The sequence below is a fragment of the Chinchilla lanigera genome, unplaced genomic scaffold (assembly GCF_000276665.1).
Source record: "Chinchilla lanigera isolate Chin_1 unplaced genomic scaffold, ChiLan1.0 scaffold00017, whole genome shotgun sequence".
Lineage (NCBI taxonomy): Eukaryota > Metazoa > Chordata > Mammalia > Rodentia > Chinchillidae > Chinchilla > Chinchilla lanigera.
Genome location: NW_004955418.1, coordinates 18,443,897 through 18,471,349, shown reverse-complemented (window position 1 = coordinate 18,471,349; position 27,453 = coordinate 18,443,897). Strand labels below are relative to the sequence as shown.

General features: G+C 37.3%; 1 protein-coding gene across 11 annotated transcripts in view; it reads right to left on the bottom strand.

Moving 5' to 3' along the window:
• The window catches only part of Fam172a (family with sequence similarity 172, member A), a 410,259-nt gene that overhangs the window by 152,733 nt on the left and 230,073 nt on the right, over window positions 1-27,453 (bottom strand). For all 11 annotated transcript variants that reach the window (XM_013512947.1, XM_005382264.2, XM_013512945.1 and 8 more), the window contains one exon: window positions 4,159-4,275. In XM_013512947.1, coding sequence (XP_013368401.1) covers window positions 4,159-4,275 — 117 coding nt within the window. The remainder of the gene's footprint in view (window positions 1-4,158; window positions 4,276-27,453) is intronic.

The following is a 27,453-nucleotide window of genomic DNA, read 5'->3' as shown; positions in this document are numbered from 1 at the left end:
GAGAGCTCAAGGGCCATACAAAAGGGTCCAAGACGGCTATGGAGCCTGCGGATCCAGCTTGGCTGGAGGCTTTCAGAAGCCACAGGGATGTCAGCAAATAACTTTTGCCCTCAGAGCAGAGAGAGGTGGAAGCGATGTGAGAAGTTCCTCTGAGGAGACACCTTTGGTCACTTTCTACCTCTCCTCAAGAGCCCAGCATAGCTTCTGTACTTTAGCTGGGAGTTTTACTTAATTATCAAAGCAGCCCTCTTTGATCTTCTTTTAAAAGGAACTGTTATGTAAAAATTATATGATACAAGGATATATTTCTTAACCTTTGTAGTGTATGTTAAATTGATAAGTTTAAAATAAGAGCTTTTTATAGTAAATGAATACTGTGAAATGACTACCACATTAAGCATACATGCAAAATAAAAAACTATTTTTTAAGACAGTCTTGCTGTGTAGTTCAGGCTGGTCTTGAGTTCACTCTGTAGCCCAGGGTGGCCTCATAGTGCTCCTCCTGCCTCAGCCTCCTGAGTGCCAGGTAACTGGGCGCCACCACGCCCAGTCAAAAAACTACTTTACTGCTTTTTAGGACAGTATTAAGAATAACTAGGCGGTTCTCACCACGGTGGCACTTCCAAAGTTCACAGCAGTTTCTGGTGAAATATTAAAGCCAGTCTTCAAGACGACACAAGCACCAAGGCCTCCACGTGTTAGCAGCCTCTTCACAGTATTTGTGTGGCCAGTGTTCCAGGTTGGCTAGAGCGCTTCTCTGGGGCGGGTAGCTGCACAATATCAGTCTGTCTGCTGGTCCCAAATGCAGCTAGAGTTGGAGGCGGGCAGGTAGGGGCTGCTGCGGCAGTTTGCCTCATCACACTCGGCTCTCAGCACCCACACCCAAGACCACAGCCCATTCCACTGACGGGAGCCCAGGCTTGCCGGCTCTTCCCGATTCTGAAGTGCCTTACAGAGTGGAAAGGCACTGAGAAAGGAGGAAGAAGAGGCGAGTTTTGTCCTGAGTGTCGGCAAACACTGCCTCTGGTCTTGCTAAAGCACGAAAATCTCCTCTGCGAGGGGTCACCCACCGAGGCGAGTCAGACTAGGACGCATGTCTCAGGTTTGATCCCTTCGCTTTTGTTCTTGTTTTGGAGAAGAGGTCTCAGCAGGGATAATTTCAAAGCTCTACCAAGAATGATCTAATAATTTTTCTCTCTAAGATTGTATAGTGTTTTCTGTAATAATATATCTCATTTCTTTAGGCACTACCATTTGCTTTTCAGGGGGTTTTCTTTTTGATCATCACCTTTGATTCTCGTAACAGTTCAAAAGTAGCGATAGGAGTTATTAGCTCTCATTCATAATTATGAAACAGGCCTGAAAAGATGGATTGGCTTATCTAAAATGATGAGTCTTAGTAGCCAGTATACACCAGGTCCTTACGTACTGATTTACCTAGTGAGTGACTAGCTGAATCAAAACTCAATTTGCCTAAGTGCTTGTTCTGAATTCTCCCAACATGTTACTCTGCTTCCCTTTTGGGAGATAATCTGAATAGTCAAATCAAGAAAACAAAAGGATATAGTTCACATGCTTTATCTTATTTGGGCATAGAAGTCACAACAGAAAGATCTGTAATTTGCTGCACTTCTGTAAAGTGCCAACAACAGTGCCGTTTCCTCACACAAGTTGTTTTCTCCTTGTGTTTCCCAGGTAGGTGTTCTATATTTTTGAGAAATCTGAATCTCCAAGAGATTGAATTACTTGCTTAAGACTTTAACAACTAGGGAGATAATTTAGCTGGAGTTTCATTTTGATAGGTCAGAACACAAATTCTTCATACTTCTTCCCTAAGGCATAACGGGAAGAACTGAAAGAACTTTCCAAGAAGTAGGGCACGTCTAAAAGTTTATAAATTTTATAAGAGCTATGCTTGCAAAGAAACGGCAGCCTTGCTTAAATTAAGATGAATTGAACTATTCCCTGTTTCAGTAAGTCAGATGAGAACTGCACAGACTAATACATACTGATTTTTTGAAAGGAACACCTAATCGAGCCTTAGCTATATATGCAGTATGATCAAAAAATAAGGTGAGTATTTCAACATTTCTGCAAAATGCATTACAGCAAAAGACACATTGCCATTAATGCCGCTCCAAATAGCCCTCCACTGTAAACTCACTGATCCCGTGGTTCTTGCCACTTTGGGATGCAGCTCTGGAGTCCTCGTTCATGGGTTTAGCTGGGCTGTCCTGGCTGCCTCAATATCTTAAATTGATGCAAAATGTTTACCTTTCATAGTCAGGTCTTCAGGAAAGAGCCTGAAGTCACATGGTACCAGGTCAGGTGATAAGTATGTTTGAGGCTGGGGGAAGTATTCTGAGAAAAATGAATGGAAATGTATCTTCCACTGCAGTAAAACTTTTAACTTTAAACATATACTATATTTCTTGATCTGTCCTTGTATTTAAAAGGTACATCTAAATACATTTTGTTAAATTTGTCACCTAGAATGAGATTTGCATGAAGAATTTTCCATTAAATGAGAACGAACAGGGACGTTTCTAGTTTGAGTCAAATACCAAATTGTATACTGATTATGTGTAGGGGAAAGAGTCACTAAGGGGTCATTTATTAATTTTGCCACTTAGTGCTAGGAGGCGTCTTGTATTCATTTGGGGAAATAAACAGCATAACAAGGTGCAGGCAAGGAACGCATGAAGTTCTGTCTCGCAAAAGTTTAGCTCCTTGGAGAAGGCAATTAGAGATGAGCTTCCCTGTGAAAGAACATGTGTGCTAGAACAGATTTAAACCCCACCCAGTACGCTCACAGCACTACAAGGACAGGAAGAAAACCGTTTCATTTAAATTAAAAAAAAATTTTTTTGTTCCTGATTTATTTCATTTAATATAATGTCCTCCAGGTTAATCCATGTTATCACAAATGCCAGGCTTTCTTCTTTTGCAAGGTTGGACAGTATTCCAGTGCCTATCTTTGCCACAATCTTGTTTCCCACAAAGCAGATAAAGTATATGCAAAATATGTATCGATTTTTAATTGTGCTATTTGTTTTCCTGTGATTGAACTGTTTTGAGTTCTTAATGTATTTTGGATAAAGCCATTTTAGGCATCTGTGTGATAAAATGTATTTTCTAATGGAGAATAACAATAGCGACACAGGTTGGTGGTACCCCACTATATAGCCTAATTCTTCTACCCAAAATTCTTCTCAAGTATTAATTCTCTGATCCTTACCATGTGCTGTGAGGGCTGGGCGAGTTTACCTCTCTCACCGTAGGTTAGATGAAGACACACTCAGGTATTCTATTTAGAAACACTGAGAGAAATCTCAGAAGGTCAATCAGTTCACTCATATAAGTGTGAGTAAATAATTTCGCTAAATATTACTACAGCTGACTGGTCATTGATTTATTATGATTACTGTTGATTTACTGTGGGGCAGCTGAGGTAAGTTGTTTATATTATTAGAAAGGTAAATGTAAATAAAAAAGAGAATTCCAGCTGGATATCACTAATAGTACACAAAAAATAATGAACTGGAACTTTGGAAGGAAAAGGAAGGGATGCAGTGAGTTTGCAGGTAGCCCAGCCCTTAGGAAGTGTGAAAAGATGCTTTCTTAGCCTGAACTTGGACCATGGCCAGCTCCTGGGGTTCTCCTAGCTTGAGTCTGGCTTAACACCCAGTGTTTTCCTTCCTCTTCCCTATAGGCAGTGAGCCACTTGATTTAAGAGTATCACAACCTGACCGCCTTCAAGAACAGGACAAGCCCATGTGGACACTGAGCTTCTTTCTTATAATTAAGCATTGGTGGTACCTAGCTGGTGAAAAAATAAAATAATGAGAAATAATCTTGTAACACCACATCTGTCTTTAGGCAAATTTCTAACATGTTTTCTATACATTGTACAAAAACCATGTTATATGATAATACTCTACAGAAAGCCAGAAGGCAAAGAGTGCTCTCAGAAAGTGTGTGTTCTCCTGAGGGGTTTTCTATTGGTCTTTTCACCATATGTAGTTTTTCCCCCTATTCATTCTTGATGTTCTGCCTCTAGAAAAGGAGCGTGGGAGAGAAAGGGGATAAAAGTTAGTGGTCCTCAAGACATAAAAGCTCAGAGACATTCGGCTCAGCACTGAACAAACCAAGTCTCACCTCTCTCATCCATTCCCGGATCGTTTTGCCAGCTTCTTGATGCCACACGTTGTGAACAGAGTCTGTTAACGCCACAGCGGTTACCTTACTTTTTACATCTGCTTCCCGTTGAATCATCTGTTTGAAAAAAAAAATATATATATATATGTGTGTGTATATATATATATATATATATATATATATATATAAAATATTAGCTGCAGTTTTTTCCCTACTTGATGCAGCCTGCTTAGTCATAGATAATAATGTTATGTGAAAAATGAAAAGGCCATACGCATCTCTGGCTCAAAGTTACTCTTTTCTATACTTGCACACATACTCTGTTCTTATCCAGCAATACGAAAAGACCTAATATTTTCTTTTAAAAGATAATGCCACTTAAGTCTTACAGCCAGGCAGCTCTATTATTTTCCATGTGGTTTGACAATTCAAGGATTAAAGGGATCACAGGGGAATCCCCAAGGGTTTCTTTTACAAGTTCCTTCCCCCACTTCCTATTTCAGCGCTTCAGAGAAGTTAGCACCCGGGGTTCGCTGTTAGCTACTTAGGACTATCTTCCACTAATTTCCAGGAGCTTACATATCTGTAAAGAAAGATGCCTTTCTTTGACTTCTTCAATTTAACTAGCCTGCTCTTTACCATGGCCGTGTAATTTCTCAGAGCTTGAAACGCCCGCAAAGATCCTTTACTTTCAAAATCTATCAATATTACTTTGCTTTCTGATATCAATATTACCTTGCTTTCTTTATGGTAGCAAACTATTACCCCTTAAACTCTTTCTATAGAATGTTATGTCTATCAAATTAAATGGTCTCTGAAAGGAAAAAGAGTGGCTTGAACTCATCAGTGGTCTGCCTGATAAAGAAAATGAAAAATAAAATTTCTACACCAAAAGAATCAAAAAAAGTTTTTATCTACTAATACTTGTGGTCAAAATGTGGCACAATAAATATAAGAAAGCTTAATAAAAATTAGTGCCTTCTTTCTTTGCATCTAATGTCTTTCTCCCTCTAAATTGTACTGAAGAAAAAGAGCAGTTTCTCTACAATTTGCTATTAATTTGTATGAATTGTCCATCAGAAATGTAATAGTGCATTTTTAAAAGGGGGAGAATTGTGAATGGTGATGAAAGCTCACATGAAGAACACTGCAAGCTCTGCTGGTGATACCAAATAAGGCCTGCTGGCATTTTCAATTATAATGCCTCTCTTTATGAATTTTCTTTAAAGCCTGCATATGTATATCCCTTCTCAATGAACACTACCTAATGGAAATCTAATTCACTGTTACTGAATCTAATTCACATTACCACACCTGAAATCTTTGTGCCCTATGTTTATATAATATCAAAATTTTAAATCAATGTTGGTGATCAACATCATAATGCTACAATGTTTACTTTTCAAAACCAATATTTTTGGTAAGCATAAAGTAATACTCTAATTCAACACTTAGCAGTAATTATTAAGTAGTATGGAACCTTGGGATTTTATTTCAAGAATTACTTTTTTACTGGATTGCTATTGACACTAGAGCCTAAAAATTTAAATCAGTACTAGATAACAATCCTTTATTAGGATTGTTACTTACTTGTATTTTTGAAATAGAAATACTTTTAGAGCTCTATAACAATTTCTGTTGAAGTTACAAAATAAGAACTTGCCGTTCTGATAGTCTAAGAATGTCTGCGTTTTAAAATACTTGAGCTAGGGCTGGGGATGTAGCTCAGTGGGCCCAGTGCTTGCCTAGTAAGTTCAAGGCCCTGAGTTCGATTCTTGTTACCAAAAAAAGAAAAAGGAAAAAGAGACAAGAAAATAAAGAAAAAATACTTCAGCTAAGTTTCATTGTGGTTGTTGTTAATATAAGCAGATGTATTTAAGACCATGGTTGAGGCATTAATCTTGAGAACCACTAGTAAAATGAAATAAATGAAATAAATGAGTAGGCCGAGGAGTGAGAAGAAGAGAAGAAAACACGGGGATTAAAACTGTACAAACAGAAAAAGAATGTAGAGCTGTTAGACTAATCGATCAAAACAATGACGACGACAATGACGATGAGGATGATGAGGATGACGAGGAGGACGACCCCCGCCCTGCATCTGTCCACCGGGCTGCCGTTTCATACAGTGAATGTCATAATGAGTAACTTTCCTCCAAATCATATCAAGTCACATTATAGAGCAATGTGATAACCTAATACACTGTTACACAACTCTGCAGTTAAAAATCAATTTCATATTTTACTGTTGGAGGTGAAATTCAGGCCAAATGGCTGAAGACTTTCATGGTTTTTTTCAAATGAACCCAGCATCAAAGAATTTAAAATATTTGTTTAAGATTAGTGGAATGGCGAACTGGTGAAGCCCTTAGTTTAATTTTTCAGACTATTAACCTCTGTTTGGCATTACTGCAGCCTAATTTACTAGTTTCGGAACTGACTACAATTGCTGTTTCTGTCCACATCCACTGCTTTTTGCATTTTTTTCACCTGGTTCACAGTCTCCTTTCCCTTCTTTACTGCTATCCATTGTGATTAAGAATTTGGGGGCTGGGGATTTAGCTCAGCGGCACAGCACCTGCCTGGCAAGCGCAAGGTTATGAGTTCAATTCCCGGTACCGGAAACCCGCCCCCTCCCCCCTGGAAAATAAAATAAAGAATTTGATGAAAGATGCTGGAGAGCAGTAGTGGTGGGTGTGGACTGAATCAGGATGTTTAAAAGCTGTCTGTTTCAGATGAAATATAGGTAAAGCAAGAAGTGGAGGTGGGCAGAAAAGAAATTCAATATTACAGTCTGTAACAAAAAGTCGTAATATTCCGTAAAATCCACAAATCTGCAAAGGAGAAAACCATGCCATCAGAATCCCTCTATATGGTTATCTAAAACAGAAATAGTAGTATTTAGTCAGGATCTATGAATGTGAATGCTTGAAATTCCTTCCCACTCCTGTGCTTGTAAGTACTGTTCCGGGAGAGGAACTTTAACATTCATGAGATTCTCAAAGGAACCTTACCCTCTAATATTAGTAGATCCTGTGACCTACATTTCTCTGTGTATTTCTTGAGTGAAGTATGAAGCTCCTCCAGTAAGTGATCCCTTTGAATGGCTGCACTTAAGATCAATTTAACATCTATAACCAGTCTTTCAAAAAGAAAGGTGATATTCCATTTTTGTTTATAATATAGTCAGTGTGGTAGTAACAGTTTGATAAGTGGTAAAAGTTCATATCCCAATTATCAACCTCCTGAAATTCCATGCCTTCACAGCCTATGAATGGTGAAGTTACAATTAACATGTGTGTATATGTAGTATTTATGTATATTTGAATGGACAGTTAACACACTTCAAAATGAATACAAATTAATGACCATCTTATTCTCAAATAAAGGGTATGCAAAAATTTTAAGGGGTCATACAAATGCAAAGTGACACAACTGTGACTTGACTGTGGATAGACGTTTCATCTGTATCACAGAGATTCTACTTCCAATAATATATAACATTCTTATCATAAATACACATTTGCTTAATTTCCTGCTTACATAAAAGTATTTCATTAACTTGCACATTTAAAAAATGGTTAACAAATGATGCAAATCCAGATCAGGAAGCAATGTTGAAATTCTAATGAAATAAAAACCATGCCAAAATATAAATCAGCTATGAGTGAAAAGTGACAGGAGCACTTTAAAATTATATAGTCTTAATAAAAATAACCTCCATGATCTGACAAGTTAGTTATTCCTATTAATTATTTTGATGATGTCAGAATTAATACAAATATTTGCTACTCTCACCTAGGAGTTTTGATTCCTCTTCGTTATTCTATCCACTGATCTATTCATAGTCCTCTCACCTTAGGTGAAACGTAGTTAATCCGCTCTTTGCTTCCTTATTCTGCATGTTACTAGTCTGACAAGTTTCACTAACCCAGTAAATATTAAGGAGTTTGAACAGATTCAAAACATGTATCACGATATTAACATTTTTGGCGGGGTTGAAGTAGAAGAGGAAACCCTATATATTATATGTGCTTCCAGAGTTAGGAGTTAAAATTAAGTAACAGTGGTCAGCCTGGTGAGCTTATCAGAGTATAAGTTGTGTATTGAGATACGGTCTGGAACCAGAGGGTAGCGCAGGAGGAGCCAGCCAGCAGCAGCTGCCTTTGCTCCTTGTGTGTGCAGTGCCTCATCCTCAGAGTTGCCCAGCTTCCTGCAGAAATCACCGACCCTGACCCCCTCCTAACTTACTCCATCGTGTTTTCTCCATGCCCTCAAATGATGGATCTGCTATCTTCTTAATAAATTCCTGACCAAATCCAAGTGCTTCGTGTCACCCTAAAAATGCTTCAGTTTTTCCTTTGTACTTAAAAGCTGTTGTAGATCTTCCCTGGATTTCATTTCTTCCAGAACATTACCTATCATGAACCACCTTCCGCAAGAGAAAACACAAAGACTTTTACTTCCCGTAGGTGAAAATTAAGATTTAATTTAAATGAAGCGGGGGAGATGTCTGGATTCACTTGGAAGGAAGCAAGGACTTGTTACAGGGATGCTACACAATGAAGACCTCGGTGTACCTGTAATCTAGGGCCTTAAGACTCCAGGAATTATGAATCTAACCCAATTCAACAGCATCAACTTAATGGAGAAGACAATTGTGAAGCTGGTTGGCTGTACCCTAACCTAAGGAAGTAACAAATAATTTTATTTTTCCATTTTTTGGACTGGCATCTGTGGCACACAGGATGACTACTTCTTTTATTTTAGAGTCCAAGGGGACCTCCTGAAAGAGACCAGTGTGAGTTGAGGGTAGGGTGGGCTTACATCCATGCACAATATGTTTCTGAGGGAAATGTTTTAAAATCTCCCATCAGCAAAAGCCATTACCTTCTTTTCACATTATGACATGTGTTACACATATGTACTTTGAGGGTTATAGCACGTGATTTACTTGTACAGGAAAAAATCTTCTGAAAGAAAATCAAATAATACATGTTTCCTTCAGATTAGGATCTGACACTACTGCCCCCTTATAAACCTGGGGATCATTACTACTGTATGAGCATGAATGAGTCATCGCTCCAGTTAATAGCACAGCTGAGGTTTGAGATGCCTTTAAAAAATACATGTACATAAATAGATTAGCTCCCTCTAGAGCTCCTTTAGTTAAGATTTCAGATGAAGTTGTTCTAAAGGTTGGAATAGTATTAAGAGCTGGTATCTTCTCACCGTTCACTATGTGGGTTATGGTTGTACTCAGTGCGTCTACTTGCATGTAGGATGTGGTTTGATAAACTGTAATATTTAACTAAACCTCTCCTATCACTGTACATTTATGCCTGCACATTCTCCATTATATCACTCTGCTCTGTGCTATCACGCCCACCAGGTTACAACCGTGCCCAGGTGACAAAGCACTGCCACTGTGTGTGGCAGTTATTTCTTGTCTTTCTCGGACAGGGTTTCACTATGCAGTTCAGGCTGGTCTTGAACTCACTTTTTAGCCTAGCTTCTCCTCAAACTCACAGTGATCCTCTTGCCTCAGCCTCCCAAGTGCTGGGATTACAGCTGTGCGCCACCACACCTGGCTAAGCCTACTACTTCTTATTTCTCTTTCTTTTGAACAAATCTACCCCCCAAAGCATGCTACTCACAGACCAAATATCTTTGCTGCAGTATTAAAACCTTAGTTCTGTCACTCAAGGTGCTTGTACCTCTACTGTTTATAATCAAATATACACACTTTAGTAGATGAAATATGAAGACTAAATTGCCCAGCAGGAAACTCAGGCCCGTATAGCACTTAGCTCTCGTAGTTTACACCTCTAACTTGCATCTATTATGTCTCTTTTTGAAAATAAAAGCTATCAAGTGAGCAGTGTTCACAGTTAAGTACAGTAGTGGAAGTCAGATTCCCTGGGTTCAAATACCTGCTCTGCCATTTCTGGTAAGGATAATTCCAGTAAATTATTGTAACCTTTGCTGTGCCTCAGTTTTAAAATGGGAATGTTCCAGAAGATGATAAATGTACTTCAGCCATAGGGTTGTGAGCATTAAATAAACAAAATGTAAAAGAATTGGCAGAAGACCTGGAACATAGTACTCATTTATTATAGGTGATTCCAAAAAATATACAATGTGAATTACTCCATACACACCACCTAGTGCATTATCCCCACACATTAAAACAAACTAATACTTAGCTTGTCAAGGCATTTAATGACAAATATTCTTCTTAAAAAACTCTAGATCCAGAAAGGAAAAATTTATGAAGGACTTCTTTTCCTTTGGCTGTGAGGTACAACACTTCTGTAACTGTGTGGCTCAGGGGTAGATAAAAGCCAATTACCACACCTACTTGAAGGCCTGTAATCAGAATACCAGCCCAGTCGTAGCACCACACACTTGAACATGAAGACGGAGTTGCTGAAGCAGTCCCACAGCAGCTCCTCTCTTCTCCCGCCAGTGAGCCCTCTCATAATGACCAGAGCGGAGGAAAAGCACAGAGCCATGGGCTAGCAGTGCCAGGCTAAGGGAAAGACTGTGCTCTTACCACTGTGCTTTCTATGCAGAGTGAGCGCATCTGCTCCAAAAAACATAATCACTGAGATATAAAGTATGTCCAGAGGAAGGCAGTATAGCATTGTAGTTAAAAGCAAGCGAAGGCTTCAGAATTAGACAATCTTAGATTCTTGTTTTTGGCTAGTGACTATAAAACTTCCAAACTGGGAATAACAGTAGTAGTTACCTCCCTGTGTTATTGAGGCATAAGAAAAGGCATGTAAAAAAATAAATGATGTCAGCTATTATTTTTACCTTGATATTCATCCCTGACGGCTAAGAGGTATCCTTCCTTTTAGATATGGTATCTATGCACTCCTCAGGGCCATCCGAATTCATGCTGATTGGCTAGCAATTTTGAGGGCCATATCTCCACCTCAGCACTCAGTTTTGTAAAGTGATGGGGCTTATTCAAAGGCTTTTAAAAGAAATGATTTTGTATAAATAGGGTGGACATACATTCCGGGTTGCTCAGGACAGTCCTGTTTGTGCTTATTATACTGGTGTAATTATTAATAATGTCCCCTTTCATTGTGAAAACTGTTCTGGTTTGGAGAGTAATAACACAAAAATTAAGTGTTATCCTAAAACCAGTAAATTTAGTAACGTTCATTCTGCTCAAAGCTTAGCAATTTAAGCATACGCCCCAAACCAATATAGTTATCATTATAAAAGCAAGCATGTACAGAAAAAAAACAAGAAATATTTTAAAAGGCGCTTAAATCCAAACTCCAGAGCAAAGCTTAGCGCCGTACAGAGCCCCACACAGATGGACAGCAGTCTCACACCCTGGTTAGGTAAACAAGGCCAGCTGGATCTTCCCTGCAGCAACAGGATAAGACAACATTCTCGTTTCCTGTGCTTTGAAGCCCGGACTTCAATTCTTCCAACCTTTGTCTAATTTCAGGAAGGAAAAGGCTCTCCACAGGCAGGACACCAAGGGATAGGGTATGTAAACTGAAACTTCTTGGGTCACATGCATTTATGGAGATAAGTCTCCAGCCACCAGTTAGGGAATGGCAAGTTATGATTTATTATTGCAAGCGGCCAGAAGAGAGCAGTAATAACTTCCCTTTCCTTTCCTGCCTAGAACGTGTTGCCACGTGCAGGCTTCCTCAATAACAAAAAAGCATGTGTAAGGTAGGTTTAAAGGAAACGAAAAGAAAACAAAGCAAACATAGAGTGACTGACAGAGTGGGAGTTAAGAGAGAAGACCAATGTTTGACAAGATGTGAAGAGGCGATGGTTGAAAACATACTCTACCAATCAAAAGACCCAGCAGTTCTTATGTCAGAGACAAGTTAAGTGTAGGAAAAAATAAAAGGTGTCAGACATCCAGAAAATGGTATAAGAGATCATCTAGCTGACTTTTTGATTAAAGGTTTTATCATGCAATGAGAATGACCAAAATATGCAGGTCTTATAAAACACCCATTTGAAAACTGCAATGAATATATGAAGAGAAGATACTTGCTATAAATACATAAGTGAAGACTAAACATTTTCAACTCAAAATCCTAAGGCAGTCTTAGCAATTAAGGCATAGAAATAATGAGATAAATAATCTTACATGAAAAATGAGTAAATGTATTAGGACCTTAAAAATGTACTATATACCAAGAAATATTTCTGACATAAATAAGTAGCAATCATGTCCCCAATACTCATTTAAAAAATCCATTCTGAGCTTTTATTAACTGGTGTATTCTAGAAAGTCAGGTATATAATTTGGTTTATCTTAGGTTTATAAAGACTCAAGAATTATCAGTCATCCAACGGTTTGAAACTTGTACCAAAAGATTTCATTAGATTCAGGAGGGGGCAAGTATGTACATTCTACTGTAAGAGAACGAATACTTTTAAATTTCAGAGCATACTGTTGCTTTTGATGTGGGAAAACGGAAGGTAAAAGGACAAGATGTCCTGCTGCGAAGACATTTAGCTGATAATAAAAATATAGAGAATGTTACTTAATACATTTCTCTTACAAAACTTGACAATGAATTTCCACCGTGAAGTTTGGTGAATTTGAATTGTTACTAAAATTTATAAAACTATTCTATAACATAGTATTTTAATTAAAAAAAATAGGTTCCAATACCTGTACTGTTTTCAATGTATTTTAAGGAGTGCAAACCCTTGCCTGCTATAAACAGAAAATGCAGCATTATAATTGATCAGCTGCTCTAGGTCATAGACATATAATAAAGCTGAGGAAGACATGATTTCTGATCTTTAGGAATAACGTACAATTTAGAAAAGAAAGTGGATTTAGCTACAATAGTCCTTCACATTACGAGTATTAATATATAGGTTATTATCTTAACTAGAACACACCTTTCTGAGTATACTAGGAGCAAAGAGATTATGTTCCTGCCTTGGAGATGAGGCAACTGTAGGTAGAGAAAGTAAATTTCCCATGTTTACAGAGTTGGTCAGGGAAACGGACGCATCATTACTGTATGATGTTTTGCGTACACCAGCCTACAGTTTCTCTTCTGAAATACAACACTGGCGATGACTTGACTTCTCTTACTTGCTGAAATGCAGGTTGTAAGAGGGCAGGACCACATTTACCAACGCCACATTCCTATTCTCCTCACACTGACTGGCACATAAAGGTGCTCAGAAATTACTGGAGGAAAAGAAGTGCTACTCAGAGGAACAGACTAGATTAGGGGAGGTAAGGACGAGGAAGCCACAGCGATGTCTGGTTCAGTATGTTTAGAGAGTTATACTACAGGCTGGGTTTCTCAGGGATCAGGCTGTAGTTAGCATGGAGGCTGCTTAATAAAGGAGTGCTGTGAAGGCAAAAGATGAGCAAGGGAGGGGGTGAAGCAGGAGTACATGGGGGGAGAGGTGAAGGTCGATGCAGGCATAATACCACCCTGGTACAGCTCTAGGGAAGACGGACCTAGAATGGTCCATTAGATTGGTCCCAATTAGGCCCAGATCCTTGGCCCTTCATTTTCCACAGTTCTGTCTTTGAAGATGGGCCCCAAAATAGCTGCAGTGGTGCTGGCTGGGCCTGACAAGAGATGGGGTAGGAAGTCCTTCATCGATGGTACAACTTTATTGAGTGGTTTCCTGAGTGTCCTTTATTGAGTGGTGCATCTCAGGGCCCAGCACAGGCCACAGCTGAAGTCACAGTATTCACTTACATCAGCACAAATCTAAACTGCCTTTCCAGTATGTCTAAGATGGGAGCTCGTGTCTTCCTTGTGTACTCAAGACCACATTCTGATTATTATCTCACTATGACCTACCAGACCAAGTAGATTGCTCTCAGATTTTTAGATCTTTCATATGCTGATGCCATATTATTCCCCTAAATTTTTTCATTATTCTCCAACTAAAAATAATGCAGAGAAAAATGCAAAGCTAAAAGAATAAGAAACACTGACCCCATAAAAGCAAGAAAAAGCTGAAATCATAAATTTCAAAAATTATTATTTAAATCCATTGAGGTGTGATTTGACTTTTTGAATTACACATGAAATATCTGTCAGAAGTAGCAAGGTATACTGGTAGAAAACAATGCAAACTTCAAATAGAGTATGAAATTATCACTGCCGGTGTCTGCCATAATGAACTCAAACATGATGGTTTTGATAGAGGGAAAGGAAGGTCATCAGGTCTCACTGTAATAGAGGCTAGTTAACTTTCCGATTCTCAGCCTTTATTCCCTATGATACAAAGCATATAAAGATTGTGCTCTCTAAATTTGGTGACTACAAACATTTGAGACTTTGATTCTTTTCCAGATGTTGCTTGCTCTATGTCCTACCAAATATTCCTAAATTGCTGCAAAGAGAAATTCAGGATAATCTTCATTTGATTGCATTTCTCTCACGGAGGCTCAGGTTTATGAGGCTGACCTGGTGGGAAGGGGGCGATCTCCTGACCAGCTGAGTTTAAATCTCGTCCACGTTCTTAAAAAAGGATGCGCTAATCAGTTTTGGGTTAGTGTAGTTGCCAGACACTGAAACAGGTTGACACTCATTTTTAAGTGGGAACATGCCATCGTTTTAATAAGTATAAATCACTGGATTCTTACATTGTTTGAAAATATTTGAACAAGGATCTCCAGATGGCTCTTCTACCTAGGAACTTATGCTAAATACCTGGAACTTCTGTTCCTGCTTAAACATTCAAGGGAAGACTGTGGCTGGAAGAAATCTCTATTCAATCAACTGCTTAGAAGAGCCATTTAAGCGCATACTAGTTTGACCAGAAATGCAGGATAATTCTTTACACTGAGATTTTAAAGTACAATTCGGATTATGTATTAGAGCCTTTTTTCTTTTTTCAGCTTTACTGAAGTATAATTGAAAATAATCTATGTATTTACGGATTGCAATATTTTTTTACTTTTTATTGGTAAAAAGTAACAGTACAGAATAATGAGATTCATGGTGGAATATTGGTACATGTGTGAAACATATTCTGACTATTTTCATCCCTTTTACTGCCCACTCCTCTCCCAATTCCCTTCCCCATCATCAGAAGACTACAGTCTAGTTTCCTGGAGTAGGTATTTTTCTTACAAAGGCACCTCTCATATTTCTGAAATCACCATACAAATCTGTAGAAAGAAAGGCTTTGAAATGTGTTTATTTGAGACAGGACTTTCAGGGACTGTACTGAGTGCACAAAAGTGTACAGAACATTGGGTGGGACAAAAGATGGGACTGGACTCAAGGTAGCTATTTACTGCTGTGAATATGGCTGCATCTGCAACTTCGATACAAAACTGCACATACACTACATGTCGTGGAAGAGCGCCGCAGAGTTCATACGCTAGTGAGCCATAAGCAGCAGTCACTACACGCTAAGTGTCCTCTATCAATATCTACCCTAATGGAAAACACTGGATTAGCACTTCAGAGCACCGACAGGAAGAGAAGAACCCTGAAACCTATCATTTAGATATCTGATGACAGGTCGGACGCATGCGAGTAGAGGGGAATTATTCTTTAGGTTACGTTTTAAATTCTCTTTTCTTTCCTGTGTCTCTTCCCTAGTGCTTCTGTGGAGCATATTCCACCAGTTGAGTCAACAATTTGGAGTTTGTTTCCCTGTAATTAAATTTTGCCTCCTTTTCATGAGGCTGGAAAATTCATACAGCAAGAACCTAAAATAAATATAGCACTTAGGTAGCACCCTAAAGGATGTTTAATAAGCATCACTATTTATTAGGGTAGGAGGCAAGATTTTTGTTACATCACACCTTTTGTTAAGTAGCCAATTTAGCCAATATGAAATCCAATAAATGGCAAAGATGTTAAAAAAAAAGTCAGTAGTACTTCACTAATTTAGAAAGTCAATTAAATGTCACTATTTCATATCAGGTTAATTACTTCATTTACATTCTCAGAATTTTAAAGCGGTGCATGAAAGGTGACAGAATGACAGTACTGCAGGCTGAAATTCTTACGCTATTTTACTGAGTGTTAATAATATAAAAGGCAAGATACAAAACAGAATTACACATATGCTTTACCTAACGAGGTTACAAATGAAATCGACATGGTGCAGAAATGAGTGAACAAGAGAGGAGCTCTCAGAAAATTTTACTGAAGACATACAATACAAGGAACATGGTAAACTGCTAGATAGTTTCTAGATTGCTCCTCTAGGCATGTATGTATGAAAGAATGGTGGCTAAGTGTCAACAAAACCCCACTGTGTCTGAAGAGAGGATGAATGAATGACACTGGTGAGAAGTCAAAAGAAATCTAGATTGAAAAAGATTTAAGTGACTCCTGGAAGGGACAATCTATCATGATCAGGGCTTTAGTAAACGGCACAAAAATGAACGGGCATGGGCACGGTGATACATGCCGGTAATCCCAGCACTCTGGAAGGCTGAGGCAAGAGGATTCCAAGTTGAAGCCTAGCTTGGGCAACTGAGCAACCTGGCGAGACCCTATTTTAAAATAAAAAAATAATAAAAGAGTGAGGGGTGTAGCTCAGTGTGAGGACTCTGGGTTCCACTTCCAGCAACCCACAGACACACAGATAGACACGCATGCACACACACACAGAGGTGGAGAAAAAGACACTACAAAAGAACAATTTGCATAGGGATGAGGGACAAATGCTGAGCTTCCACAGTTTCGGTTCTGTGCGCACTTTCGTAAGAACTCAACCTGCCACTCCTTATTGTGGGTGTCATGAGGAAATGTACCGTACTACTTTCTGTCACTGAGTTGTCAGGCAAAGCAAGGCTCCCCTAAGTCTGTCTCTTCCCACACAGTCATCAGCACTCACTATGATCTATTAGACCCTTTCCTCCTTAAACAAAAAGGACAACAAACTTATTGCTGAATTTTCCAGTAATTGAATTAAATTTTCGAGACAGTAATTTGACGTTGATGCCACTTTTTATTCCGTCTGTGGGAGTAGGTGGATGAGATCCTACTGCCTTCGCATTTACATTCTAATAGTTGTGAATGCAATACAACTTTATCTCCTATGTTCGTTCATGTGAAAATGAATTCCTAAGTCACATCAAGGCTTCTTGAAACCAACTGAAATATTAATAAGAACATGGCTACACCTGTGAGATCACATAAGCAAAAAAGAATGAAAAATTGTCAAGGACATGCGAAATTATCCGGGCCAATTATTTTTTATACAGATGAGTGAATAGGTGAAGGTGATCTGGGTGTCACTCGTAGTGTGACACGGGATAAACCAGGACCAAACTCCAAGTTCTACAGCACTAATGCCTCCCGTTTAGTCTGTACTGCACAGCACCCTCTGAGAGCCCACATGCCAGTCACTGCTCAGGGATGTGTCTTACTGCTTGGCTTCCCTGTCATACTCCAGATTCCAAAGTGATTTACTTTTATGCAAGTTGTGGGCTGACAGGCCACCAAGGTGGTTTGTACACACAAACTGCTTTAATTCCGTGGACTGAATGGCTGCTGTTTTGTTCCTTTTCTGATCCGTTTGGCAGGTCAAGTCAGTCAAACTGGTTTCTTCATGTAGACACTCCCTTGCTATGGAAATGACTGTGGAAACATTCGTCTTTGTCAGAAATTATGTCAAATTATTCAAATTTATTGGTGAATTACAGCAAACATCCCAGCTGATGAACATCTCAGTCATATGGTTTTTAGAGAACACTTATGGTTCCGAAAAGATAACATTACAATCAGCTTTCCATTCTCAAGCAAAGAGAATGGAGGGAGGATGGGGTCTGTTATTCAAGATAATAATTTATGCTAATCATAACAGATTCCCAAGATGTCCAGAACTGTAAGTATTAAAATGTATCCCTTTATATCATGTTACTGCTGCGTCACCTTTTGTGTCAGTTTCCATCTTGTCCATAGACACACTGCAGGCCTCACATGAACACTGTTTCTCTGGCTGGAGGTAATAAACGATTAGCTCTAGCACAGTGGTGTGATGTTTGTGTTATTCTTTGCTGTACTACACTCAGCCAATGTCTCAAAAATTAATGCAAGTATATCAGGATCTGAAATTAACTTTTTATAGCCAAAAGCAACATCCTGCTAGGAGGAGAAAAACCTATTATAAATGGACTGGCATCTGATTGCTTGTAGATGGTTAGCACCAGGAAAATAGCATTTCAAATTATAAAATGTTGAATATAACAAAAGCTGCCCCATATTGATTAATCAGTAGTTCAAGTATGAACTGATAAGGTGTAACTAGGTGGTGCCTATTCTTAGCAAGTGACAGATCTATTACTAAAGATCAGAAATGAACTTGAATTGCCTGATGCTCTAATGACGTTACACAGAAATAGTAAGAAAGAGAAAAATACCTGTACTGAAGATAACAACTCAAATTTTTTCCTGAATTGTTTATTATACTTGAAAATATTTTTTCATAGAAATTATATAAGACTAGTCCATGGTAATATAGTTTTCAATGTGACTTAATGTACTATAAAAGTTACTTTGGAAAATTAGATAAGAAAAACATCAACCTAAGATACTGTATTATGTTTTATTTGCTTTTAAAGAATTTAGTATAATTTCTTGTTAAACTACTCACTCATTCAGTGGAAAGTAATTTGGTGTGCTGCAAAGCAAATGAATTCTACAGATTTTATTTAAAATTGCTCATATTTATACTCAGCTGTTTTACTGGCATTCAGACCAGGCTTGACTATATTGGAATCTGTTCTGTGATTCTTTGGTCAGAATATAAAATATATACCAAGAAAACTTGAAAATCCACAAGAATACTTTATTCTAATCACTCATGTTAGAAATCAATAGCACTAGTGGTGTGACGTAACTGTATATTTTCATATAGATAAGATACAACCAAAAGAGAACATAAACTTTTACCAGTCCTGTGATGAATGATTAATTAAGACAGCAGAGTGAGATTACTTTCTATGTTCCATAGCCTACTGATTGCTTTCCACACAGAAGGAGACAGAGTGGAAGACAGAGGCAGGAGGAGGGGCTTAATTTTAAAAGCATGTATTAAATGTATTAAGTGCAACACAACAGTGTCATTAAAATCCTTAAGAGATTACAGGTGGTGCCTTAGTGTGACCTGTGAGCAATTGCACTTAGAATACACGCTAAGATTCTGAAACATGAACAGAATAAATCTTCATGTTTTAAGCAGACTTCAAGCTATATCAATTGAAAACGTTTAGTTGCCACTTTATTTTCATCTCGTAGCCCACAGCTCTAATCTACAAATGCTTAGGAGTGTAGCACGACCACTTCTCTTTACTCGCTTTTAATTAGCTGAAATACACGATTCAGTAATTTTAAAAGGCTGCAAGTCACTTTTGAACAAAGTAAACGTTAAAAATTAGACGTAAGATCACTGAAAGAAATTTCTGTAAGTAAAAAGGTGCACATTTCTCTTGACCTTTATCCACACGGACCCCACTAACTCATGAGCGCTCTCCCTCCCCTGATTTCTAAGGCTGATCATCACACCTGCGGCAGAAGCACAGCTGGCAGGACACCTAAACCTCAACGCTGGGCAAACTCGCCCTTCTGGTTTTGCCAAGAATGACATTTCCAAAGGGAAAAAAGTGACTGGACGGGGCAGTGGATACTGTATTTATTTGTGAGCCCATAGCTCCGCCCCCTTTGTTAGCATTATATATCAGCATTAGAAATGAAATCAAAATAACAAAGAATCAAGCAGCCTAGCATTCTCTAAATTCAATTGTTAATTAAAGAGCAGAGAAATCAGCTGAGTATTTTTACTCATTTCCTGAAGAAAGATGCAATCGAGGATAAGCAGTGCCCCCTAGTGTCAAGAATCACAGACCATAAAAGGCGGGGAAAGTTGCTTATGTTAAGTGAACTAAATTATTAAAACCAGGTATATGTGATAAATTATAAATTCATTATGATTCAGATTTTTTCTGTTTTGCATATGTGTAAAGGCACACTGAATAATAATTTATTTAATAAGGATTAAGTCAGCAAGGTTTGTGTGAGGGTGTGACTGGGTGTGCGTGTGCGTACACACACACACACACACACACACACACACACACACTGTACATAGACTGACACGGCCAAGATGTCTTTAATGTTCCAGAACAGCTCAGAAAAAAATTCCACCCAGCACAGCAGGCCATGCATGAAGCGGGTGTCAGCAAGCCCAGCGGAATCACTCACTGTGAAGACGTCTAATAGGAACTGCGGAGTACACAATACAGGCGGCAGGGCCTGAATGGCTAGAGTGGAACGGCCTGAGCCGAGTCCGAAGGTTTCCAACCCCTCCAAAGTTGTAATTAAATCTGCAGCGGCCGTTTAAGCATGCTTCTCTTTCTTGTTGGCCTTAGGAGGTTAGCAGTGTTAGCCTGTGTGAGACTGATCTTAAAAATGCTGTAACTTTTATTGTGCATATTCTCAATGTTAGATCTTGAGTATTAAATACAAATAAAGGAAATACACATCTCTCTGCCAAAGAAGATGGGATACAAACTCCGCATCCTAAAAATACTACATATACTGTGTGGAATTCAGGTTAAATGTATTTTTTCCGATCAGTCCACTATATGAGAACACTTAATAGTTCTGTGGTAAAGACCGATGATGTATCTATACAGTCACTTATGTGACAAAAGGGTAAAGTCAGTTGCTCTTTCTCTGAAACACTAAGTCACTTATTATTGAAAACAATTTTTGTCATAGAATCTATAAAAGGGGGCAAAAGGAAAAAACTAAAAAAAAAAGAAAACGTCTGCACAACTAAAAATGATAAATGAGAGAAACAAAAACTCAGGAGGACTGGCTATATACGTCTCAAAGATACTACTAATGCAAAGCAATAGGATAAATAATTTCATTTGCATAAAATGTTCAAGGTAAAAGAAAAGGCCTAGGCTATTGAAAATGTGCATTTACATGGGGATCCATTTGTGAATTACTTTTCCACATAGAATAGTGCATGCACAATTAGTTTTGCTTTTTAAAAAGCAAGAAACATAATTATGCTTTTATGAAAAGATTACTATGTGCATTTAAGTTGCTCTATCTTTAAAATGGGGAAGAGGCAAATTTACAGTTTAGTAGGCATAAAGAGACCATCCAGGATGATATTGAAGATTGCACAGGTAGGTATTTTAGGCCCATATAATAAATTTTGGTCAAAACAGAAGCCAAAACCTCAATCTTCAAATTTAGAAAAATTTTTCAAAATGTGTAATATTTTCCATTTTTAAAGAAGTCTAACTTTGGTAGGACTATTAAAATCTTAGGTAACTGAAGAAGTACAAAAAACACCTTCTTACCACAGTATGCAATGTTCATAAGAGAATAAAGCATGGAATGGACATATTCACCCCCCCTTAATTATGCCAATACGTATTTTGTTGCATTAAAAATAATTAGTGAAAAATTTCTAATGAAAATCTCCACAGGATTTTAACCCTCATCAGTAATAACATATACTTGCTTAGTGATAGATGATAGTGAAATGCCATGTCGGTCTAATTATGAGGGATGTGGCCTATTTTTCCCCTTGGTAGAAAACTTGTATAACGTGCTGCTGTAGTTACAACTAAACAGCAGATGATTTCCTGCTATTCTTCAACAGACTCAAACATTATACACTTAAAGGGGTTACATTCTTTTACAGCTTCACGAAATTTTGTTTTCATGGATACTTACCAGCTTTTATCTGCAGTTCAACTTAACCCATCTCAGAATTTGCATACAGAAAATTCCCAAATGACCCACAAAAAAGGAGTATGTCTGAAAGGCTCAGATGGAACACAATTAAGAAAAGCTTCCATTTTTAGAGGTAAAAATTAAGAATTTTTTTAGGATTAACCCAGGACATTTCTGTATGTGTTCATCTGGGGGTGGGTGAATGAGTAAATACACACGGCAAGGTTTTTGTTGTTGTAGAAAAAGGAAAAGTGAGTAGTGCCCTGCCTGTTGCGTTATAAAGATACTGGGCTAGAAGAATGAACTCTGGAAGCCAGGTCCATGCACAGCTGGCTAGCAACAGTGATTTGGAGCTCTTATCATTCTGCGAAGGTCAAAAGGAATGGAAAAGGTTTGTAGCCCATACATTCTGCTACTATCAACACTGACACACCCGTGATTGCATTTGACACCCTTCCAGGTCACCTCAGGTAAAAGAGTTTGGATATTTCCGTACACAGACACGGAGCTTTCTTCAAATAGGAGCTTTAGGTTTGAGGGTCCTATGGATTACACACAAATATTCAAATACAATTTTTTTGCATATGTGCTCTGAACAGCTACAGATGAGACGGTTCTTCTAAAATGTTTAGAAGCAGAAAAGGTGTATACAAGATACATAAACTCAAAAGAAGGTATTTCCTTAACACATATACATTCATCTCAATATCTAACAATGTTTGTCATATCTGTAAAGATTACTCAGTACAGGTTTCCATACATTATGAAATCGTCCCTGTACAGCAACTAACTGAGCATTATAAATTTCTAATCAACAACTATTATGCCAGACATTTTCTTTGAAATGATGAAACTGAACTATATTTTCTAAAATTATTCCATATTATTAAAAGCTGCAATGAACAAATAAGGCATAAAACAAATATTAATCTTTTTGATGTCATTCTTTAGTCACGTATTTTAAACATCATTTAGAGATGCTCATTTCATCAGCAGGGTTAATATTTCCTCATTAACCAATATATACTGTTCACCTGTCTTGGGGCAAGGGGTGAGGAGGAGTAAGGGATTCACCTGCTTATTTTTCAGGAAATATTTTGACATAAAATAAAGTACACATTTTTAACTGATCATTTCATGTTCAACTTTTATTTTAAAAGACTTGGAACTTGTGTATACACGATGACTTGAAAATTGAAGTTAGAAGTTCTAAGCAACCAGAGGTACATAAAAATATCATACATTGATGAGAAATTTACAAACAATTCCTGCATAGTGAGATGCAAAATTTTATATCATTAGTCAAATGAACAAAATAAACCTTTAGATATTTTATGAGGGGATGTATTTTAATATATAATTAGTAATTATTTTTGCCATCAAGTTACTGTGGCATTTTTAGAAATTCTCAGGGGCAAACATGATACACCAGAAACCGGGTAAAGTCTAGAATTCATCAATTTAAATACATGATGCTTTGTTAAAGGGAAATAGTAAAAACAAGGCTGAATTCACTGTATCCTGCATTGTGTGATTTAAAATTATTACTCTTGCATTTGAAAATCCATCAGCTTGAAAGCTCTTTGGCAATTCCTTGCTTCTTCATTAGATGTGGAAAAACTGATGGCTTTTACTGTACAAATTTTTACTTTTGGCTATTTCACCATCTTCATGTTTCCCAGTACCTTCCAGTAAACCCCTCTGGCTTCCTCAGAAAAGTTCCACTGTAATTAAGCACAACCAATATACTTCAGACTTAGACTTCCACACTCTGCATGGGGGAATCTGGAGAGGTGTGCTACTGGCCTGAGGTCCCAGGTGTTACTTGAGTGGGAACAGAAAGAGCAGGCAGCTTACTACCTTCTGATAACTACACAGAGGCCAAGTTCCTTTCTTTTCCATCAAATACTGAATTACTTTTTCAAATTTGAGTCCATACAAGAAGCTGATTAAGTGGCATAAATTTGGGAGCAGAAAATACAGCCACTCTGACCAAATCATATGGCAGAAAACTTGCCTAGCTCAAGTACATATTTATACCTGTCTGTAGCTATGCCAGGTCCCTGGGATTTGGGGCTTGCATTGAACCCCCGGTCACACCATATGCTTGTTGGCTGTATGCAGTCAATGGTTCTTCCACACAGCTAAGGAAAAGCACTTTGCAGCATCTGAATTAGCTTGTTTGATCATGGGGTGCTGTGAAATATATAGACTCTTCTGACTTCTGAGGCAAAAGATTTCCCCTACTCATGAGATTATTTTATATGTAGCAGACGCTTACAACATATACTCAGTCATTCAGATATGCAAATTTAACCACCAGACAAAAGTGAATTATGCAAGATGATGTACATTCCACTTAAGCTGGAAAAATGTACAAATACTATATAATTCCATTGCAGGGAGCTTTACTTGCACCAAGTTCAAATGCTCTGAACAAAAGCTGCAAATTAATATCTGCATTGCCACAGACCGCAGTCAGCTTTGTAGAGCTATTTTTAAGTAACTGAAGAAGTTTCCCATTTTAATATTTTTAATGTATATGCCTTTTTCATTAGCATTTCCACAAATTTTCTAAAACTATCAAAATTATATTGTCTTCAGAAGGTAATTAAATCAGTTTAGATATTTTTATAATTTATATACAACAAAACTATTAATAAGCTCAAATCACCCACCCACAAATCTAAGTCTTCAATATAGAGTCCTATTTCTGAATACATGTTATTTGTATTAATAATAATTCTATTTCTGGACACTGGCTGGATAGGGTTCATGAAACTTAGGTATGTACTGTCTCAAATCTGTAGCTTTTATAGAACCTCATAAAAGAGCAAGTAGTATTATCTAACATGAGGTGATTACTGCCCTTGTAGAATAAACATTTAATTCACTCTAGGCTTAATTTTAAAGTATGAATTCTAGTATTTCTTAGGTATACAAAAGAAATATAAACTCTAAAACAGCATCAAATTTTATAAAACAGATGATTTAAGTGGAATTATGGCTTACATACACTGAGTGAAACCAGTGACGTCTCTGAATGAAATAACTGATGCCACATTTTCTGTTAAATTCAATTTCTATTCTTAGCAATATCCAGAATATGACCTCTTTAATGAAAAAAAAAAAACAGCATATAAAAATATCTTGATTTGTAGTAAGTGTTAGAAATACACTTTCTAAAGCCATTAAGGGATTGCTGTAGCAAAGTTTAATTACCTACAGTACCATAATCAAATGCAGCCATGACACATTCTAAATCTTTGCCAAATGTAACCTTACAAATTCACATAGGCTCTGACAAAACAACAAGCTGATCCAGAGGACAATATCGCCCTGCATACTGACAGAACATTACACTTCTCTCACAAGTCCCTTACTAAACACACAGTAAATAGAACGAAGGTATGAGCATTTTCTGATAACTAGCTGTACAGGCAAATATGTTCTCTGGCAGACAATATAAATGTTGATTTAAGGACCAGCCAATAAAAGATGGCTAAGCTGTAAAACACTGCTAAATTTTTCAGATTTGGTTGAAGACTTAATCCTTAAATTTAGATTTCCAATGATAACAAAACAATACTTCTGCAAAAGTTATGATATGAAATATATACCAGTATTTGATATGCAGATTCTTAATCAGCTCTAAATTTGACAAGTTTATATGAGTCACATTAATGTTACTAATAACGGATAGCACCAGGCAAATCATTCTGGATCATTATTTCATAGTGAAACAAATAAGACTTATTTTTTAAAACACATAAACTATGTACATTCCACTGAAACTAAGATGCGTGGTAACTACTGCAAACACTAGTAAATTTTAGTTTATGTCTAGGCTTAGGAGATCAGCTTTAAAGAAAATGGTTTCAAAATGGAATTGAGATACACTGTTTGAAAAACAAAAATAGCACAAGATAAGTGGCATATATTCTGGCAATTTTCTTTAACATAGCTTTTTCAAATATAATCCAGTCTACAGTGCACTCAAACTGCAGAAACATCCAAATTAGGAGGGAAAAAAAGCGATACTTATCCTTGAAAAAAAGGGCCTATACTCAGAGGAATAGCTGAATAAAATTGAGACATCTGCAGTAAAGTTTTACCTTCTCCCTAGAATGTTTGAGATGAACTCAGTGTAACACTGTCTTCCAAGAAAAGACAAAGTGATCAATGCAAGAACACATCAGGCTGCCTTGGACAGGCCAATCAATTGAAGAAAGAACCTTGCCCAGGGCCTTATGCAAATAGAAGCACGTCCTGAAACCTAGGGAGGGAACATGCGCAATAGATCAATTCCATCTGAAAAACCTCACAGCCATACCAGCTTCAGACAGTAAATACATACTGATAAATACCTCACACTTTCTGTGAATTCTTACAGTGGTGGCTTTTTTTTTTTTTTTTTTTCATAGCTTGTTAAAAACTCTTCCTGGGATATAAGTGCGGCAAAGAGGAACAAACCATCACGGGAGAAACATTCAGTGTTACTTTAAGACTGTGAATAAAATTCTGATTTCTTAGAGTTTCTAGGCATAGCTAAAATCTGCTGACTTTCAGAAGGTTAAGTTTTAAGTATGTTTGTATTCAGGAACGGGAAATAAAACTTAAAAAGTAACTATCTCAGGTACTTCTTGAACAAAGAATAAAAAAAATGTTATAGGAGGAGAAATAATTCAAGATCAAAAGTTACAGACATTATTCTCAGAACAACAACTCACCCTATTACTGAAGATTATACTTGATAGTCATTAACCTATTGATTAATATTAGAAGTTTTGCTTTTAAAGGTAAGGCCTGTATCTGTACAAAATCACTCTACAATTTGAAAAGAATGAATAATAAGTTTAAAAGCTAGTTAATACCCGAAGCTTCACCCCTGTCAAATAGTTAGAAAGCAGTTTTTAAGACTACAAAAAATGCTCTGTTATCATGTCTTTAAGGAAATAACCTGAATTCAAAACTGTTCCTAAGTATTCCTAACATCTGTTTTCCTAAACTGTTTATTACATATCGCATATTTAAAAATGTCTTTCCTTAGTGAATAAGGTCAAGGTAATATTTTAAACAGGAAATATAATGTCAGCAATTATAATAAAGATAATTATGAAACAAAACCTCTGTAAATACATATTAGTAATTTACCTTAATTGTCTTCTACTGTAAAATTTTAGATTTGAAAATTTAGTTGCAGATGCATATTTTATTAGGGATGTAGCAAATATTTCTAATAATAAAAATAAATTATGAGATTCTTCTTGCAGGTATATATTTTAGTGAGAATGACATTTTCTTATGTACAGGGCTATATAATATGAAAATAAACATTCTATTATGAAACTCACTATTTGAAGCTGTTTGAGTGTTAAAAGGACACAGACATCTTAAAGCATTGGTTTATGTGGCCAAGGAAAGAAACAAGACTACGGAGAATAAACAAGGTATACTTTTCACTTTTTACATTTCCAGGGCTTTTTACTTTGGTAAGACTTTAAGTTTCAGTTTACTGTAATAAGGTTTTCCCCTTAAGGCATAACTAAATTTGTCATACAAATGTTTGATCCTCTTTAGTTGACTTAAAGCT